Source organism: Alligator sinensis, unplaced genomic scaffold (assembly GCF_000455745.1).
Source record: "Alligator sinensis unplaced genomic scaffold, ASM45574v1 scaffold768_3, whole genome shotgun sequence".
NCBI lineage: Eukaryota > Metazoa > Chordata > Crocodylia > Alligatoridae > Alligator > Alligator sinensis.
Window position 1 is genome coordinate 1,611,450 of NW_005842135.1, and position 18,563 is coordinate 1,630,012.

The 18,563-nt window shown below is 45.5% G+C and overlaps 1 protein-coding gene across 1 annotated transcript in view; it reads right to left on the bottom strand.

Annotated features, from left to right (window-relative positions):
• Positions 1 to 1,053: 1,053 nt before the first annotated feature.
• GALNT16 (polypeptide N-acetylgalactosaminyltransferase 16) overlaps positions 1,054 to 18,563 on the bottom strand; it is a 141,429-nt gene continuing 123,919 nt past the window's right edge. Inside the window, exons 14-15 of the mRNA XM_025205982.1 lie at positions 16,911 to 17,027; positions 1,054 to 6,258 (exon numbers count right to left, since the gene is read on the bottom strand). Coding sequence (XP_025061767.1) covers positions 6,121 to 6,258; positions 16,911 to 17,027 — 255 coding nt within the window. The 3' untranslated portion in view covers positions 1,054 to 6,120. The remainder of the gene's footprint in view (positions 6,259 to 16,910; positions 17,028 to 18,563) is intronic.

An 18,563-nucleotide genomic window follows, 5' to 3' on the forward strand; every position in this document is an offset into this window, starting at 1 on the left:
GAACAGACTAGTATCAGCTGTGGGCAAGGTTGCTACCCCAATAGATATGCCCAGCTTCCTGTATGCTAATTCACTTGTGGAGCTACAATACACAAGGAGGAGCTGGATACCAGATTTACAGAGTCAGGCTAATAGTCTGCAGTGCAACTAAGGCCTAGCAGGGAAGCCCAGGTGCTCCCATTACATTTTCTACTAAACATGCCATCATGAATATCAAATACAAGCTACAATACCTTGCAGACCAGAGAGGGAGGGATAGTCTCTCTCAATCCAACAGCACTGGAGTGACATATGAAGCCAAGTCTTCTCACAGACAGTTACTTGCTGGAATAGCTGCTCCAAACATGCAGACCCAGCTGCTCCTGGCTTTAAAAAGTTCCCCCTCAGGTGCAGCAGCAGGCAGGCATAATTAAGCCTGGACTTCAAATCAAAAATCTCCAATTGGCTACTTCGGTTGTGCTTTTTCAGGCAAGATGAGGATTAGGAAAGCCTGTTAACTCGCTTTTCTAAGATGCAGGGGAATCTAACTGCAAAACAAGTCCAAGCTGCTAACATATGCCTCCAGGGACCAGTGGTGCATCTCCTCCTCCACAACAAGAGGCAGGGGATGACCCAAGGGAGGCTTAGTGAGGGGTGGGTAAGCTGGGGCCTTTAAGGGAAAGATTTGCAGGATAGTAGTGACCTGAGGAAGTGAAAGCCAGAGCTACAGTAACTGGAAAGTTGTAATTTTGGGGGCATGTTGGACCTTCATATTAATTGCACTTTGCAATTTTGGTGTCGCTAGACAGAAAAGGCCTTCTTCCTCATTCACTGAAAGAGTTTGCTCAAGCACTTGCAGCTGATCCTCTTTAGTTGTCAGCCGTGTCTTATAAATCGCTCATTGCTCCAGTGATGTCTCTTTTGAAGTGATCTGGCAATCAGTGCAAAGGATTCGGGGGTGTATCTGAAGAGGAAGCTTTACCAGTGTTGAACGTAGCTGGGGGCAGGGGTGTGGAGAATAGGAAGAACTTCTGCCCATAAAAAGTAAGGGAAATAAACAGACCGACACTCTTGTTTCAAAGTGGATTTAATTCCAGGCATTTAAACAGACAGATTCTGGCACATGCTTTCTTCAAGAAAAGGAAAAACAAATCTGTGTTCCACATAAATTACATTTGGCAAAGTGCATTTGATAGCCAAGTGGGGAAAATAAACTCTTTAAAATTGGTTTCTGTACAACAGTAGCTTCCACTCCTGCTACATAAACCTTGATACTTCCCACATGGTGCAGGAAATTATACTGGGTGATATCATCTAATAACAATTTTCTTAAGGACACTCACTCTTCCTTGTAGCCTAGGTCAGTGGTTGGCAATCTTTTCAAGCTGTAGTCTGGAAGGACCCAGCTCAGGTCCGAGGCACGCCAGCACTAGGCCCTGGCCGCTGTTGCCACCACTGCTTCTCCCCACTGCCTTGTCTCCTCATCTACCCAGGTGAGGCATGGTCAAAGCTTCCAGCTACCCAGCCATGTTGCAGGCAAAGCCCCCCGGCTTTGTAGGCTGGATCTAACAGCTCTACAGCATGGATCCACCCTGTGGGCCATAGCTTGCCAACCCCTGGTCTAGGTGTATTTTCAAAGTAAATAGCAAAGCAACGACCAGGCACAACTCTTTCTGACTGTTTTCACAAACTGTGGGACAGGTCTTGAGGTCCATCCTCAGCTTTTACCCAGCTAAATCCCTCAGTGAAGTTGGTGGGACCTTTGAGTGTGAGAAGCCGTCAAAGTTCAGTGCTAAAGGAAAGACACTGGCAGAAGCAGCACTGTGGGGAAAACATGTTGTTAACATCATCTCCTCAAGTGAGATGCACAAAGGAGCAGGTTAGCAACACACTTAGGGGTACCCTCATCTAGCAGGGGAAGATGTTTGGATTGCTTGAAATGAAAAGAAGCAACTTTTGACACGGTTCCTCCTTATCAGTGATCTCTAAAACCTAATAGGAAAGCTGAAGAACACAGGTTACTTCAAAAGCAGGAGGCGAGTTTTTTGGAATTCACCCTTCAAATAGCATGAGTGCCTGTAGGTAGTGTTTGCCCAACTCCCAAGACAGCCCATGAGGAAATTACCTCACATTGACTTTTGCAATGAAGCACAATCGATGAAGTGCCTGAACCAGGGTTGACTTTTAGTCACAGGACAAGCTTAGGATGACAGACAACTTGAAGACTCAAGACAAGTGGGATTCCTGGTGCAATCAGAGCTCAGCACCCAAGCCAAAAGCAATATTTGGAAGAGGTCCCCTCTCAAAGAGCAGCCCTGTGCGATTGTTTTGGTTCATGAGATAAGAGTTAGAGACGGCTTCTGCCCCTACTGTGGTTAACAGACAAAGCCCTAAAATCAAAGTACAGGAAGGCCACACAGACACAAGAATCACTGGGAACAGGTAAGGGAGCAATGCCTGAGGAAGGAGCTGACTGCGCCACTAGCTGGGACTGTGAATCTACATGATGGGGAAGAAGGGTGCTCAGGCAGCCTCTTAGGATAGAGCTCATAGAACAGATGCAATCTGGAAGCAACAAAATACCCCAAGAAATTACCTCCCTGCTCCTCTCCTCTTTGGTCTTTCTTCACTGCTGCTTTTTTTTTTCTGTCAAGTTAATTAGACCTTCTTGTTCCTATCCTGGAAGTAGATCCTCCTGGGTGTGCCTGGTGACTGAGGAATGATGGACTTATCTCTTTTCCATGGTGCCAGTCTGTTCTGTGTTCTCTTCCCTTCGTTTTCCTCTCCTTTTTCTTTCTTCCCCTTCTGTGTGTCTCTGCCTTTTCTCCCCATACTGTCTCTTCCTTTTCCCTTTCACTGTTTTTTTACCCCTAAAAACTTGCCCATCAAATTCAATCCCTCTGATGTGTGCTGGTATGAAAGCATCACAGCATCTCTGTACTGTACAGGAGGAGGAGGAAAACATGTTGTACAACACTCCCTCCTTCCTACACAAAACTGCTCAGTTGCACAAAACTGAACTTGCCATAGCTGTAAGAGGAGTCTCTTGAGTTTTCTTTGGCCAGGCAGGAAAACCACTGCCATACTGTTAAGCTCCTATCTAAATGAAAAGAGGAAACTGAAGATTCTCATTGCTCCTGGTCAAGCGACAAACTTTTTAAATAGAAGAACAATAGAGAATAATGAACTCCTTTGTTCTCACATAAGCCTTTTTGCTTGCAAGAAAATACAGGTTCAAAGAATAGAATCTGTTCTTTTACCAAGTATTTGGTGCAAGTAATGAATGGAGAACGGGAAACAGGCACAAACATGGTCAAAGCCAACAGAATCCAGAATTGGAGTGTAGTTGTAACCATGATGGTCCAGGGACTATGCAAGAAGCAAGGGGGTTTCGATGATACCTTTTATTGAGCCAACTGTACATTTGGGAGAAGTATTAGAGAAGCTTTTGGGCACAAGGGTACTTTGTGCCTGAAAGCTTGTCTAACATCTCTGGGAACCAAACCCAACTCCTACCACTGACTAGTTCACTTGAACCAGAAATAGACGCACAGAAAGAGACACTGGCTTTTCTTTTTGCAGAAAGCAAATGAGGGAAGCAGAGAGCATCTGTTAGGGGCTTGTTTTGGGTTTTTTTTTTCATTTTTCCCTATTTCTATAAAGTCCAATTTCCCTTAATAGATGGATTTACATCCTGCCACTGTCCTTTTAAGTGAGAGCAGTTAGTCTTCTCCATAAACGGTAATAAAAGAGTGATGTTGCCATGATGGTCCAGAAATTATAGGAGGGGCAAGGCTTTCTTAGGATGATGGCTTTTATTGGACCAACTGTATGGTTAGGATAAAGTCAGACATGATTCTGAATGCAAGACATTTTTCTTCAGGTGACCTCACCCTACGAAACCCTCACCTCTTCTCCACGAAAAAAGAGAAATCAGGGTCTGCTCCACTAATCCCTTCACTGCTGCCTTACTCTCGAGTATTCCCAGCATCACATTTTTTTTCAGGCCATTGGTTTAAGTAAAAGAGAACAGGAGGAGATGCTTCGGTGGGCACACCCTGTCTGGCTGGCACGGAAGGGATTAACAACAGACTGTGGTGATGCAAGATGTTGGAGAGTGGATTCATCCCTGTGCTTCACTGGCATCAGGTCCTGGCACACAGGGGAGGTGACTTGCATCTTCCTTGTTCCATGGCTGCCAGCGGCTGGTTTAATCCCTGCTACAGAGTAGGGCAGTCCTAATTTGCACCTTGGCAAAGTCCACAGAGTGCCAGGACAGGATCTTGTCAGCCACAACTCCTCCAGTCCACCTCAGATCCACCCCCAGCATTGGAACAGCAACTGACTGAGGATCCTGAAGCAGTGGGGCAATTCACCAGCAAGGAAAGGCATGTAGTTGCTATGGAGTATCTTTGAGCCAGTACCACAGGGAAGGATTTTCTTTCTATCTCTCCTCACCATGACTAGTTGAAAATGGAAGGGGTCAGGGAACAAGTCAGCGGATGTGTATCTACCTTTGTCAGTGAGGGATAATGTCAGGAAATTCCTTACTGTGAGTCCTCATGGGTTACAATGAGGGCAGGCTTTCTAGAAAGGGCAGGTGAGTGGGTACTGATGCTTTGGCAGGAAAGCTGGGCTTTCCAAGTGTAAGGAGTGAAGTGGGAAAAGAACGGCCAAATCCTCAAACTTTGCAGCTGCCTCTGTCTCTCAGAGCAAGAGCTTTGAAGCCTGTTACCCCAGGCTGTGTTCACATGGGCAATGCACACTCACGTGGCCATTTCACTGGCTTTCCTTAGTCATAACCCACATTTGGAACACAGTAATTACCCAGGGGGATGCGCGCTGTCTCGCACGCTCTCTGTTAATGCATCCCAGCCAAGGAACGACAGAAGGCAGCAATACATGTTCTCTTCGGAGCCCTCCCCTTGTCATCCCAGAATACAGCAATGCTTTCAACACACACTGTCAGTGCACTGCTGTGGAATGCCTGCAGGGTGGCACTTAATGGATATTTCCTAGTAGCTGTAGCATCTCATCTATCAGTCTCAGAGTGACCTCCAGCAACCTCCAATACCCCAGAGTTTAGGCAGCCATTTTCTGAATGTCAGGCCAATTCATGGCAGAATAGTCATGCAGAAGTGGGGGGCATGCACAAGCTAAATCCTGGCATCAGCTCCCTGTGTGGAGGGGTTTCACACAGACACTGTAGTTCTGACATGCATTTACACCCTAGCACTCTTATGAAACACAACAATGTGCCTGGTTGATGAGGATTAGCCCTGGGTTATCTACTGCAGTGATACTGGCCTCTTTGAGGTGTTGAGGCAGAAGTCTTCCTGACCATCATGGCTATTTGTCACAAGAAGCAGGAATCATAAAAAGGTCCTTTGCAAGGAATGACATTGATGTGAACTGACACAACTCAGCAAAAATACATCCCTCCTCCTACCCATTGATCACCCTGCACTTCTGCCCCTACATCTTTCTTCTTAAATCTCATTTGATCCCACAAAGAGGAGGCTCCACTAGATCAGGCACTGTCCAAACACGGAGCAATAAACAGTGACTGCCCTGGAATGTGTTACCCACACCCAACCCATTTGTTATTTATGCTGGCACTCCTGCAAGGCCACCTCACTGCAGCAGTCAGACAACATGCAAGCAGTGACCCAGGATGTCACAGTAGAAAGCCAGTAAAGCCAGAGAGGTACCACGAGATTGTACAAGCATTGTTGAAGCTGCTGGTGATGTGGAATCGATGGGGCTGAAGACCACGTATTTCGACACAAAGGAAGGAACCGAAGGGGAGAGCTGTTAATCAGTTGTTGCCATTCCAAGGTGACTTTGGCTACTGGGCTGTGCCCTCTCCTGCCTTTCACTGTTGTTAGACAAGGATGCCAATTACGGAGGAGAATGGAGGCAATAGGTGGGCCGATTTCAATGCCATTTCTGACCTTCCCTCCCCCCCCAACTTCTTCCTTAAAAGTTCAATGACATTGAATGTTCAACTGAAATGGTGACTTACTGATGGCCACAATCAAGACATTAAGGGTTAGACATAATAAACCTTTACTCCCCACCCATGCCCCTTCCATTCCCGAAGTTCCATGCAAAGGAAACAAAGAGGTTTCTGAGCTACCATCATGTGGCCTGCAGCAGCTCCCACTGTTGACCAGGTACATCCAATTGGCATGGGTTGGTCACTGCTCTGCTGGACTGGTTTTCCAAGCAAAGGCCACTAACAAAGTGCTGAACGAAACTGCCTTTCATCTTCCATTTCTGCAGGAGAGGGGAGGGAGAAAAGAGAGGAGGGAAAAGACAACATTATGGCTTGTTGCCCTCCATTTTGTCAGGGAGCGGTGTCTCCCAGTCTGAACTGGGCAACAAAGTTTAGTGCAGTACATCCCAGCTGGCAGGGAAACAGAGTAAAAAGTCACAGAATCACAATTCTGAGTTTAAACAACTCTTTCAAAATATCGGCTTATCTGCCTGTCAGATAAGTGGGATCTGGGTAGCTGGGGTTTGCCTGGAGCTATGGCCAGATTTGCCAAGGTATTTAAGAGGCTAACAATGCAGCCACCAAATGGGATTTTTAAACAGATGCCTAAGATTCCTCTCTCTATCTTCAGGTACTTAAATAGCTTGATAAATCTGGCCCAGAGATCATCACCCTCCCACAGGGGACAAGTCAAATCTTGTTTATACTTAAATGAGTATGAACCCAGAGTGAGCCCAGGTAGGGTTGGTCTGGGTTTACACTGTTGGAACTGAGAAGGAAATCAGGTCTCCCTAAATAATTGATAGCATTTTAAAACATACAATATAAAGTCACCAAGGACAGTAAGGATCCAAACAGGTGGCATTTACATGGAGGGGTACTTCTGGGCAGTCCTGCACTGGCTGGTACCAGTCATGGATTGAAATGGACCTTCAGAGTGTTGGTTCCCCTTTGCAAGCAGCACAGAGCTCTATGTCCACCAGGAGCTCCAAGATACATTTTGCTGCCTTCTGTAGTTTCCTCATACCAAGGAAGATGGCCTGTTCACCACTATGGCTAACCAGCTCTGCTGGATGTGGCTCTGCCCAGCCAAAGGGCAGTTCTATTAAAAGCCACTGTTAAAAGCTTCCTTTCCTCCATCCGGTTCCTGAGGATGATTTCCAGATCTCTCTCTACATCCATGTCCTGACCCCTTCATCTCATCAACTTAAATTTAGCATGGGGCAAACCAAAGTCCTTATATTTCCGCCCTCATTACCCCAACTTCCATTTTTCCTGCAATTGCTGCAACACCACCACCACCCTTGCCTGTAATCTGAGGGAATTTGGTTGCTCCCTCTTGCTTGCTCCCTGGATCTGGGCCATAGACAAACTCTGTTGTTTCCTCTTCCCCAATATGCCCAAGATCCATCTTTTTCTTTTGATCCACATAGCAGCATTTATTGACTAGGCCCCCATTACATCCCATTTTAACTCCCTCAATTTCTTTCCATTTGCCTTCCCCAAAACTTACTGCTTTGCTCTACCCCCACAGAAAACACAGCAGCAAAAGCCCTTTTTCTTGCACATTGATCTGATAAGTTGGTTCCCTCTTTAAATCCCTTCTGTGGCTCCTTGTCCACACTTGCAACAGTTCAAGCTTCTTATCACTACGCACAAAGCTTTTCTGTAACTCTGCCACTCCCTGATTCATTTCACTTCACTCCATGTCACCCCATAACACTACCTTTTTTGCCAGTGTTCCTGCCTGAGTGTGCCTACTTGTCAGCTTATTGGCCAATGCCTCTGTGTCCTCTGCCATCTGTGCATGGTACAGCCTCTGTGAGCTTGTCATTCGCAAGACCTCTACCTTCCTTTGAGTCTCTCAGAAATCAACTCTGGCTTGGCTACCTACAGCAAAAGGATAGAGGATGTGCTGTTTCCCTTTTGTCCTCTTTGCTCAGCATTTATTTCCTTAAATTATGAGTTTATCACCTGGCTGGAAAGCAGGCCACTACCATACACAAAGCGCAGTAGTAAGTGCCATCGGGAAGCAAGCAGACAAGGTTCTTCGGGTAAATCTGATCTCTTTTATTAGATCAACTCAAATAGTTGGAAAAAAATCTACTTTGCAAGCTTACGGGTATCAATACCCTTTGCCAGGCTAAGGAAGTATCTGCAGTTGGTGTGCGCTCTTCCTGGATGGAATGAATAGCAAAGAAGCCAGAGGCTGGTGTGCATGCAAGAAAGATAGTCAGTGAAGATGTAAAACAAGGTTGCCCTGGAGTTTCTCTGCTGTTCATTTGCAAAGGAAAATGGTTGAGATCAGGAGCTCATTGAATTCAGTGTTTCAGGCTGTTGGGATTTTCCCATTTGCCTCCTTTGGTCAGGCAGATGACCCAATTGGGGCATAGGGATTGAGTGCTTATTAGGGCAAGACCCTGGGGTTATTAACAGGTTGTTTAGCCAGGCTGCCAGGAAGAGCAGGACAGCTTGGCAGCCAGGACTGAAGGGTCTGAAGGTATTGCAAGAAACACCCCATGGAGTCAGACTTAAATTCTTTTAGATTAATGCCTAAAATCTATAGGAATTGTCCTTCCTGGGTAAGTAACACAGCAAACAGTTTAAGTTGTTATATGTTATATGCTGAGGCACCCAGACACATTCAGTGAAAATCCTGCTGTTTAAGTCAATATCAAATCAATAGCAAGGCACTTCCCATTGATATTTATTATCTTTACCAAGCAGCACCTGGGTGCTGCTAATTGTCCTCTTGCTGATGTGTGTGCAGGTTACCTTCCCTCACATGACAGAGCAATTGTGCAGGATAGGGACTCCCATGCGCAGGGCCCGCCTGCATTAGTTAGTCCTTAAGTAGCCTATAAATAGTTCCTAGTATTAACACTTGACTTGCCTCTGGTGCCACCCCTGCTGAGGAGCACCTTTTGGAGGAATGAGTGGCCTTTGCTCCACTGGAAAGAAGCAAACATTGGCAGGCAGGTGCTGGGAAGAAGGGCAAAAATAGGATGGGGTGGAATTACAACTCCTCCTGAAGCACTAGATGGAGCCTAAGGGGCCTTTGTCATCTGGCACTTGTTAGGACTCAGACTCTAGGTTCCAGGTCAAACTAGCTATCACTTGGCAGGGCCCACTGTGATGGGGGTCAGGGAGGAAGAAAGCCACAATGTGGTATACATAGTCAGCAGGGAGTGCAAAGAAGGGCATGTGTGCTTCTGGGAATGTCTCTGAAGTATATACTGCATATACCCTTCCAAATCTCACTTTAGTACTACCTATGTATGCAATGCCAACACCTTCTCTCCACCTTTTACCGGCTCTATAAATGCCTTGATTGAGAACCTCTAACCAAATTCCAATTATCTGCTTATGACCATACATGTCCAAACTTCCTTCTTGAATTTACCGGAGGAAATCTTTTACCCTAAATGGTATGATTGAGAATTCCTAGTCCCTTCCCTTGCTTTATCCTCCGGACACTCTAACGAGCAACCTGAAGCCCTCCCCCTCGTATCTCTTCTGGTCTCCTTTTACTGGAAATACCTATGGTAAAGGTATAAGCTGCTATAGGAGTAAAGATTTAGAACAATGGCCATTAGCACGGGACACTTTTTTCCTCTTCAGTCCCAGGAGAACCCTGACCCTGTTGGGAAATTCTGTCATGCTGTTTCTCCTGCTTAGTGACCTCCTGATCTGTGACTTCTTGGTGCTAAACTGAACCCAGTTGTTCAGCAGCAGAGACTTCCAGTGAGTGCTAACCACAGCATATTTTCTTCTGCTAATGAACTACATCAAAGAAACAAATTTCCCAATTGACTACACAGCCTGAATGATGAGCAATTGTTTCAGAGTCAACTTGAATCTCTCTGTGCAATGGAAAGCCATAGGTGGGTTTTGGCAAAGGAGAGTGCAGCCCTGAGCTTTGGCTACAGCAGTGGTACTCAACCCTTTAGCTCCACTGGCTGGATCCTGGGGGCAGGGTTGGTCTGTGGCCCAAATCCAGCCTGAGGTCAGCATGTGGGGGTGCGATCTGGCATGCCACCACAACCCCATGTGCTGGATTCAGCTGTGGGGCGACCCCACATGCCAGTACAATCTGGAATGTGGACTGTATTATCTGGTCCGTGAGGTTTCCCATGGATCCGGAAATCTGATGGTTGGGGAGCAGTGGCAGCATTAATTGCCACAACTCTGGAAGCCAAGCTCTCTTTTGCCAAGTTTCTGGACCTACGGGGAGCCCAGCAGGCTGGATGACATGGACCTGCAGGCCAGATTCTTCCTGTGGGCTGGAGGTTGAACATTGCTGGTCTGCAGGGATTTTACACAGATAGCAGTTTGAGTGTCTTGACAGTGGTGTTGATTCTACTCATTAGGTCTGAGTAGTGCCTTTGAAACAATCGATTTTTCTCTCCTGACCCGAATGTTGTGTTTGGCTTCTATCTATAGTGTCCAAGGGGGAGCTGTGATCCAGCAAGAGGCATACTCCATTTCGCTTGAAATCTCTCATTTGATTGCTCAAGTGCCCTCAGAAGTTATTAAGCACAATCCAGGGTCTGGTCTGTGCAGCAGAGGTGATATCTCAGCCAGATAACTAAAGAGAATGGGGAGAGAGGAAGGGAGGAAACAGAGTGGCTGGGGAAATCACAATCGGGAGAAAAATTGCATAGGAAACTACCTGCAGTCTCACAGCCCCCAGCTCTGGTTCTCTCAGATCTCATATACCAAGCATAGTTGGGTCTGATCAGTATTTGAGTGGGAGGCCTCTCAGGAAGAGTTAGATGTTGCAAAGTTTTTTAAAGTTATGACCTGAATTATCTTCCTTAGTCTCCCTTCCTGTGGAAGGGGGATAATACAGATTACCCATGAAGCAAGTTAAAAAAAGAGTCAACATTTTCACAAACAAGTTGCCACTGTAAAGTACTTTTAGATGAACAGATGAAAGTTCTCCAGGGTCAAAATAGCAGGGTTGTTGGTTGTAGCTGTGTTGCTAAGGTCATAGGCAAGAATAGGCAGAACTTTTATTAGACCAACTAAATAGTTGGAAAAAAGCCAGGGTCAAAATGTTATTTCATTATGACTGAAAGAAATGCCCCAGTCATCCAGTCCTTCTGGTCTATTAGTCAGTCTAAAATATAGATGGAAGTGTTTACCATGTCACAATTTTTCAGTGTGATCACAAGTGGATTTTTAAACCCATATTAGTCCAATCAGTCTTGGTTGATCTGGAACTTTAAGAGCCTTAAAATAGCTCCAAAAGTCTAACACATTATTAGAGAAAAGCAACCTTGGGAAAGATGTAGAAAGTGCAGAGTGTCTTAGACAGTGATAAAGAAAAGGTAGTTGATAACTGGAACAAGTGGGGGGTGACACAAGCTAAGACTGAAGTGTATTTACAAAGATTTGGGAAGCCTAGCTGCAGGAGATATTTCATGGAAGATTATTGGCGCTTTGGCTGAGGTGTTTGATGAGAAAGTGTGTACAACAGCTGGCGCATCATACAAGAATACAGCAAGTCTGTCTTCGTCCTTTTGAGCTTAGAAATTCACACAACTTGAAACACGAAAAGAATTGGAGCTGAGAAAAACTCTTGTCTCTGGAAAATTGCTTTCAAGCTGTGGCATGATGAAAGGAACATTTTACCTGGTTATTATCATCAAGATGCTGAGTCAGGCACTTGCAAAATTGGCAGGTTTTCATTCTTTCTGCATTCAGAGAGTCTGCATAAGGTTTCATTTGTCTGTATCTCAGATGATACGAGCCATTGGAAAGCAGACTGAAGAAAAATATTCCAATCATATGTCCAAAGGCAGATTTCATAGACATTAGGGCTGGAAGGGACCTCGGAAGATCATCGAGTCCAGCCCCCTGCCCAAAGGGCAGGAAGTCAGCTGGGGTCATAGGATCCCAGCAAGATAAGCATCCAGTTTGCTCTTGAAGGTGTTCAATGTAGGCGCTTGACCCACCTCCGATGGCAGGCTGTTCCAGACCTTGGGGGCTCGGACAGTAAAGAAATTCTTCCTTATGTCCAGCCTGAAACTGTCTTGTAGTAGTTTATGACCATTCGACCTAGTCGTCATCCCTTGGGGCGCTCTGGTGAACAAACGTTCCTCCAGATACTGGTGGTCACCCCTGATAAACTTATAGGTGGCCATCAGATCACCCCTGAGCCTGCGCTTTTCCAGGCTAAAGAGCCCCAGGGCTCTCAGCCTGTCATCGTAGGGTCTGCTTCCCTGACCTTTGATCATGCGCGTGGCTCTTCTCTGGACTCTCTCAAGCTTCTCCACATCCTTTTTGAATTGTGGAGCCCAAAACTGGACGCAGTAGTCCAGCTGCGGCCTCACCAAGGCCGAGTACAAGGGGAAAAGGCCGAGTACAAGGGGATGAGATGAGATTTCCATATGTGGTAGCTCCACAAGAAAACCTGGTTGTTCTAATTTTAAGACTGAGGTCGCATTGTTTTGGTAAATTAAAATAAAATATTGGTGGGATTTAGAAAATAATGGGATTGGGAGATTTGGGTAAATAATAGGATTTTTCTTTATTCTCCGTATTCTGTTGGGGAACACTTTGCCAAGGTTCCTCAGTTTAATTCTTGTTTTAGTGTCTGGCTCTCACTTTGTCTTATATTTATCCTCCTATAATACTAATTAAAATGCACCTCCCATCGTCCATCTGAGCCAAAATGAGACTATGTAATAATTTATCTTGCATTCAAGTTAAAATGCTATTATCTAAATAATATTATGGATAACATCCATCTGGTTTGAAATCTAGTTGTGATTATGCAGAATAGCTTTTGGCTAGTCTTCCACTTGGGCTTCCTGCTGTTGCTGTTGAGTGATCACTGTAACTGTGTTGCCAAACATATCTTGTTTCTGATTCTTTTCAACCCAGGAAAGAATAAATTAATGGAACCAGAAATCACTCAGATTCAGGCCACTCACTGGTACATGCCTCAAGTTCTTCCCCACATACACATGCATAGACTTACTTTGCTGAAGTAATCCAGTTGTAGCTCACATTACTGCAAAGCGCTCCCCCTACCCTAGCTGGTAAATCAAATTGTTGCTTGCCTTTCTGGCAAAAGTTACTGTCTTTTGTAATAGGAAGCCAGTGGCTCCTGTCCAGTACTCCTGAAGCTGGAGTACTGTCAATAATGACTCCAAGATCCTTTTCCACCTCCGTGCTGACAAGAGGGGAGTTCCCCAGTCTGTAGGTATGGTGCCGGTTGTTCCTCCCCAGGTGCATCACCTTGCACTTGTTTGTGTTGAACCCCATCCTGTTCTCCTCCGCCCATCCTTGTAACCTGTCAAGGTCCAACTGTAGCCTGTTGCTCCCTTCTATTGTGCCCACATCCCCCCACATCTTGGTATCATCAGCAAATTTGAACAGGGTGCTTTGCACCCCCTCATCCAAATCACTGATGAAGATGTTGAACAGGGCGGGCCCGAGGACCGAGCCCTGCGGGACCCCACTGCCCACGTCCTTCCAGGCCGAGAAGGACCCATCCACTACCACCCTCTGGGTGCGGCTCTCTAGCCAGTTGGCGACCCATTGGACTGTGTGGGTGTCTACGCCACAGTCCCCCAGTTTCCTAATGAGAATGGGGTGAGAGACAGTGTCGAAAGCCTTCTGGAAGTCCAGGAAGACTATATCCACTGCTACCCCTGCATCCAATGATTTAGTGACCTGATCGTAGAAGGCCACCAGGTTGGTCTGACATGACCTGCCACTGATGAACCCGTGCTGGTTGTCCCTGAGCATGCATTTCCCTGCTGGCCCCTCCTAGATGTGTGCCAGAATAATTTTCTCGAACAGCTTGCCCAGGATCGAGGTAAGACTGACTGGCCTATAGTTTCCCTTAGCCCTTAGAGCGATTAATGCCCTTGGAGATATGGATGGGAGGGCCCACTTGGGAGGGCCCACCAAGTGAGAGGACAGTACTGAGACCAGCGAAGTCTGAGAGGGATGTGCCAGCAGGAAGAGGATTGGGACTCTCTCTAGGACCCTAGGGCAGCCTCTCTTTTCTCTAATCAACTGATTACATCAGGGCATGGCAGGTGAGGGAAAAGGAGGGGAACCCAGGCCACCAGAGTGGGGGGGCAGGAGCTGTGTGGCCACCAGGGGGCATCTCAGTCACCCCTGGGGCCCAGCAATTGCTACACTTTGAACTATCCAACTGTGATCTGTAGCCTTCAAGCCTCTCTCTCTCAAAATCAAATCACATGCTATTTTTGCAGGAGCGGAGCAACACTCTAAAGGTTGCTAGACAGTCCATTCTGGTTGGACTGAATAACTAAACTTTCTGCCTTTGAACCACTTGACTATAGATGAAAAGCCCTAGATCCTGTAAAATCTATTTCTCTTCCTTTCCTTTCACTATGGATACCTCTGATCAGGACACTACTAGGGAACATAGTCAAAACAAAGCTCAGCCATACCTGTCCGCCTAGTCCCACCATTTTCCCCAAAATCTTGTTTGTGTAGATAGCATCAGTAGAGTCAATATTCCTCTACTCTGATGGGCTCCTGAATTTCTGGGCTTGACATGTGCAAGTGGGACTGGTTGGGTGGGGGGTGTATTCAAGGACATCCCTCCATGAGAGTGCTGAGGAAATGGCATAGACACAACCCAGGGGTTCTAATGAGTTAGAAGAGTGTGCTAGCTTTGGGGTTGTGAGAGCTGGCAGACAGGACAGAGTTGGCCTCAGATATGCTGCTCTGCTTTAATCACTTTGTTGCCAGGATTCCTCCTTGTTAGTCCTGGCCCTACCTTCCCAGGTAATCCATCTTGCCATTGCCAGCTTCAGTTTCCACTTCAGCTGGGGGCTGGCAGAGAAAGAACCAGTTCGCAAAATGAAGTTGAAGCATTAGCTGAGAAGCAATGCTATGGAAGAGGAGGGGCAAGGAAGAGGAAGAGCAGGAGATGCAGTAAAGTAAGGACAAGGAATCCTGATAGTTAAAAATCCATGTCAGTCTTAACATCAGCAGTCACAAGAATTATTGTTGCTATTTACAGATGGAAAGAACCAGAATAGTATTTCAGGACAATAGTAATGGAGATGGCTCCATACACAAAAATCTTTGGGATTCTGAACCCTCAGCATTTCAGAGCTCTTTGGATTCAGAGTTCATATATAACCTGTTATGCAGAGATGGACTGTATTTAACATTCAAATGCAGGTTTGCATTCAAGTACAGGCATCCCACAAAGATGCAGAAAGTCTGGAATTACAGCTTTGGTCCAAAGCAAACTCTAATTATTTGAAATATTTAAACAAAATCCTTGTTTATAGACTGTTAGTAAAATCATCTGGAAGGTTGAAGTCCTTGACTTGAGTCTAGCTTATCCACATAAGGTAATGGAAAACAACAATACACATCCTTAGCAGGCTGACACCAAATTCTGACTGTGTCTTATAACATGACTGCTATAAAAACTGACACAAAGGTGCTCTGTAAATCACTTTGACATTGAAAGGAATCTGTGTGTTAGTGCAGATTGATTTGTCACTTCTCACTAACAGGTCTTGCATGCCTTTTCTGTGCAGAAGACACTGGTCTGCTGTGCCAGGGGAGGAGAGGGAAGGGCAGCTGAAGATTAGGGCAGCTGCCAGCATTCTTTCTGCTACCAGAGAAGAAGATTCTGTAAAGCACTCCGGGGAATTAAGTGACCTAATTACACAGTGAAGCAGTGAGTGGTCACTAGTGGGAGAGAGACCCAGGAAAATACAACCCATCTGGGATATTCTTGGAGGGCTGATTCGAACAGTGAGAATTTTCCCAATGTATTCACAGTAACAGCTCTGAGACATCGCTGCGTTAACCAATTCTCTGGAGAAATATCAGTTCATGCTTTCCATAGATGAGCCTGGCTTAATTTCAGTGCTTTTTAAAGCACTTCCTTTTGGCAAGGACTAAAATCAGTGACTCATTGTGCTGGGTACTGGTAATAGGCTATGCAGCCTCATACCTTTATGCTACCAAGGCAATAGACACATTAGAAAAGATGCCAGCACAGCCCTAGATGATGCAAAGTTTACTTTCACTTGCTACAGAAGGAAGCACACAAGTCAGGAATATAGGCCTCCTGTCAATTCGTTTTCTGCTAGTGCAGGATCATTCCCTATTGCACTTTGTCCAGTGAAGAAAATGATGCGTACCTGTACTTATAGATAGGTCTTGGATATCTGAGATACCACTTCTCTCTATCTCAACAGAAAAGATCAGGTAAACTGACAGCTCTCTGATATATGTCTGGGTGCGCTAAAGGTAGGATGTTCTGTGTGTCACAGGGATTGTGTGTCTGTTGACTTTTGTATGAAACATACTGAACTTGATTTCAAAGTGAAGTCTATCCAGGTTGGTATCTATCAATGTATCATTTTAAATATATGCACATGTGCCCAAGGACTATGTGATGGGCACATTTTCCAAATCTCAAAGTAAGAATTATTGGTAAAGGTAGTGTAACAGTTATGTTGTAGCTGTGATGGCCCATAAATTACACAAGGCAAGGATTTCTTAGGGTGGGATCTTTTATTGGACCAACTGTGTAGCTGGGATAGAGTCAGACAAACTTTTGAATGCAAGACATTCTTCACTGGGCCAGACCTGATGAAGAAAGTTTTGCATTCAGAAGTTTGTCAGACACTATCCCAGCTGCAAAATAAGTAGACAAATAGTGGAGCTCCTGACACTTTATTGAAGGGTGTCAAAGGAAAGTGATCTATATCCCATCCCTAGAGTAAAGGTGACAGTTACAAATGAAAATTTATAAATTACATATGGAAGAAGAGATTCTAGAATCAGAAGACAGAAGAGACCTTTTAGGGTATACAGTCTCCTTACCAGTGCCAATTCTTTCTGTTAAGGTAGTCCTAATAAAGAAACACCAGCATGTGATAGTGACAGTGTTATGAAGATAGTACAATACCTGTCTGCCATCTTTCTGACTGCATGCTTCCAGTGTGACTTGAGACCCAGTAGAGAAGGAGGTGATGGAGAGACACTTGTCCTGCTGCCTAATTAAAGGGTCGCTGAATACCCATTCCTTTAGTGGAGGAAAAAAAACCCAAACAGATAAAGATTCTAGTACTGTGAGGTTGATGATATTTTTTAAAAAATGAGATTTTCATCAATGCTGAACCACATCCCAGAGTTCTCACTTAGCAAAAGACTTGAATGCACTGAGCTGGTGGGTTTTGGGGAAGTCTTTTACCATGCTCTGCAGCAGTGATTCTCAACCAGGATGCCACAGCACCGCAGGGTGCTATGAAATCCATTTAAAGGTGCTACACTCTAGCTGCGTACACATTTTCCTGGGTTTGTTTCCCTGGTAGAAAAATTTACTCAGAGATGCCTGAATATTTGAGTGCTGAGTTCTTGAAGAGCAAAGAGTTTGTAGTGTTGACACAGCAAAGCCCGGGAGCCCCGCGTGCATATTTCTGCATGCTCTGCAGACTCCCTCATTCTGCCCAGAGACAGATGGTAGCAGTGTACAGGGCAGCCCTGACTGGCTGACCCACACTGCTCAAGGCCAGCCTGTCTCCCTGCAGCACAATATGGGATTGTGAAGGGGCGTGTTGTGTTCCCTGCTTAGCTGGAACACTATCTCCCTTGAGAGACAGAGAGTTGGGAGCAAAGAACCCTAGGATGTTGGAGGGCTGTGCCGTGCCTGCTTTCAGAAGAGAACATGTACAGACATGCACTCTCCTAGGAGAAACTCTCCTGGGAGTTATTTAACCTTGGTTGTTTCCAGGTCATTTTTCTCCTTGAGCAGCTATTTTTGCTCTAGAAAAAAAATCCTGAACAACTGTACATTTGTGGTTTCTCCTGGGAGAGCAGCAACTTTCCCAGGAGAAACTGATGTCTATATGTGGCCAATACTAGCGTTGTTAGGTATGCATCATCACCCCAACACTGCCACAGATATCTATGCAAGATAAACCCAGAGATGTCAAATAAGAATCCATAGTGTAAAAATGTTTTGACCTGCTGTGATCTTTCTGGGTTCTTTGCAAGAGAAGAACTGTTCCATTATTCTTCCAGAAAGCTAAGAGCTGGCATTTTCCTAAGGGTGCCTTGAGTCTAAAAATGTTGAGAACCACTGCTCTGGAGTATGTACTCAGGTTTGGGAACCTATGACATATGGATTTCAAACACTGCTAGGTGGTTCCCCTGACTCTCAGATTGTCCATATGATCTATGGATGAGATCAGCATCCTCATGTAATTAGGGCTGCAAAGTAGGTAGGGCCCTGCTGCCTGATCTTAGCCCACAAGAGGCCAGGAAGTGATTTGCATGAAGTGTAAACATGTTTTTCTTATTATACATAATGGACAAACTCACTGGCTAACTTCTACACCAGCCAACAGTGACTATCAGCTGTGGTATGCAGACAGTTGATTGTGTTGGGTAAAACATATACCTATAAATCTGCATACTTACAGATGTGCCAAGCACATGCAAAATACAAGTCAGTTCATGTGCCCTCTCCCCCACTTGGTAGATGCCCAAAACAATAGTATTATAGTTTCATAGTTTCTAGGGTCGGAAGGGACCTGGGCAGATCATCTAGTCCGACCCC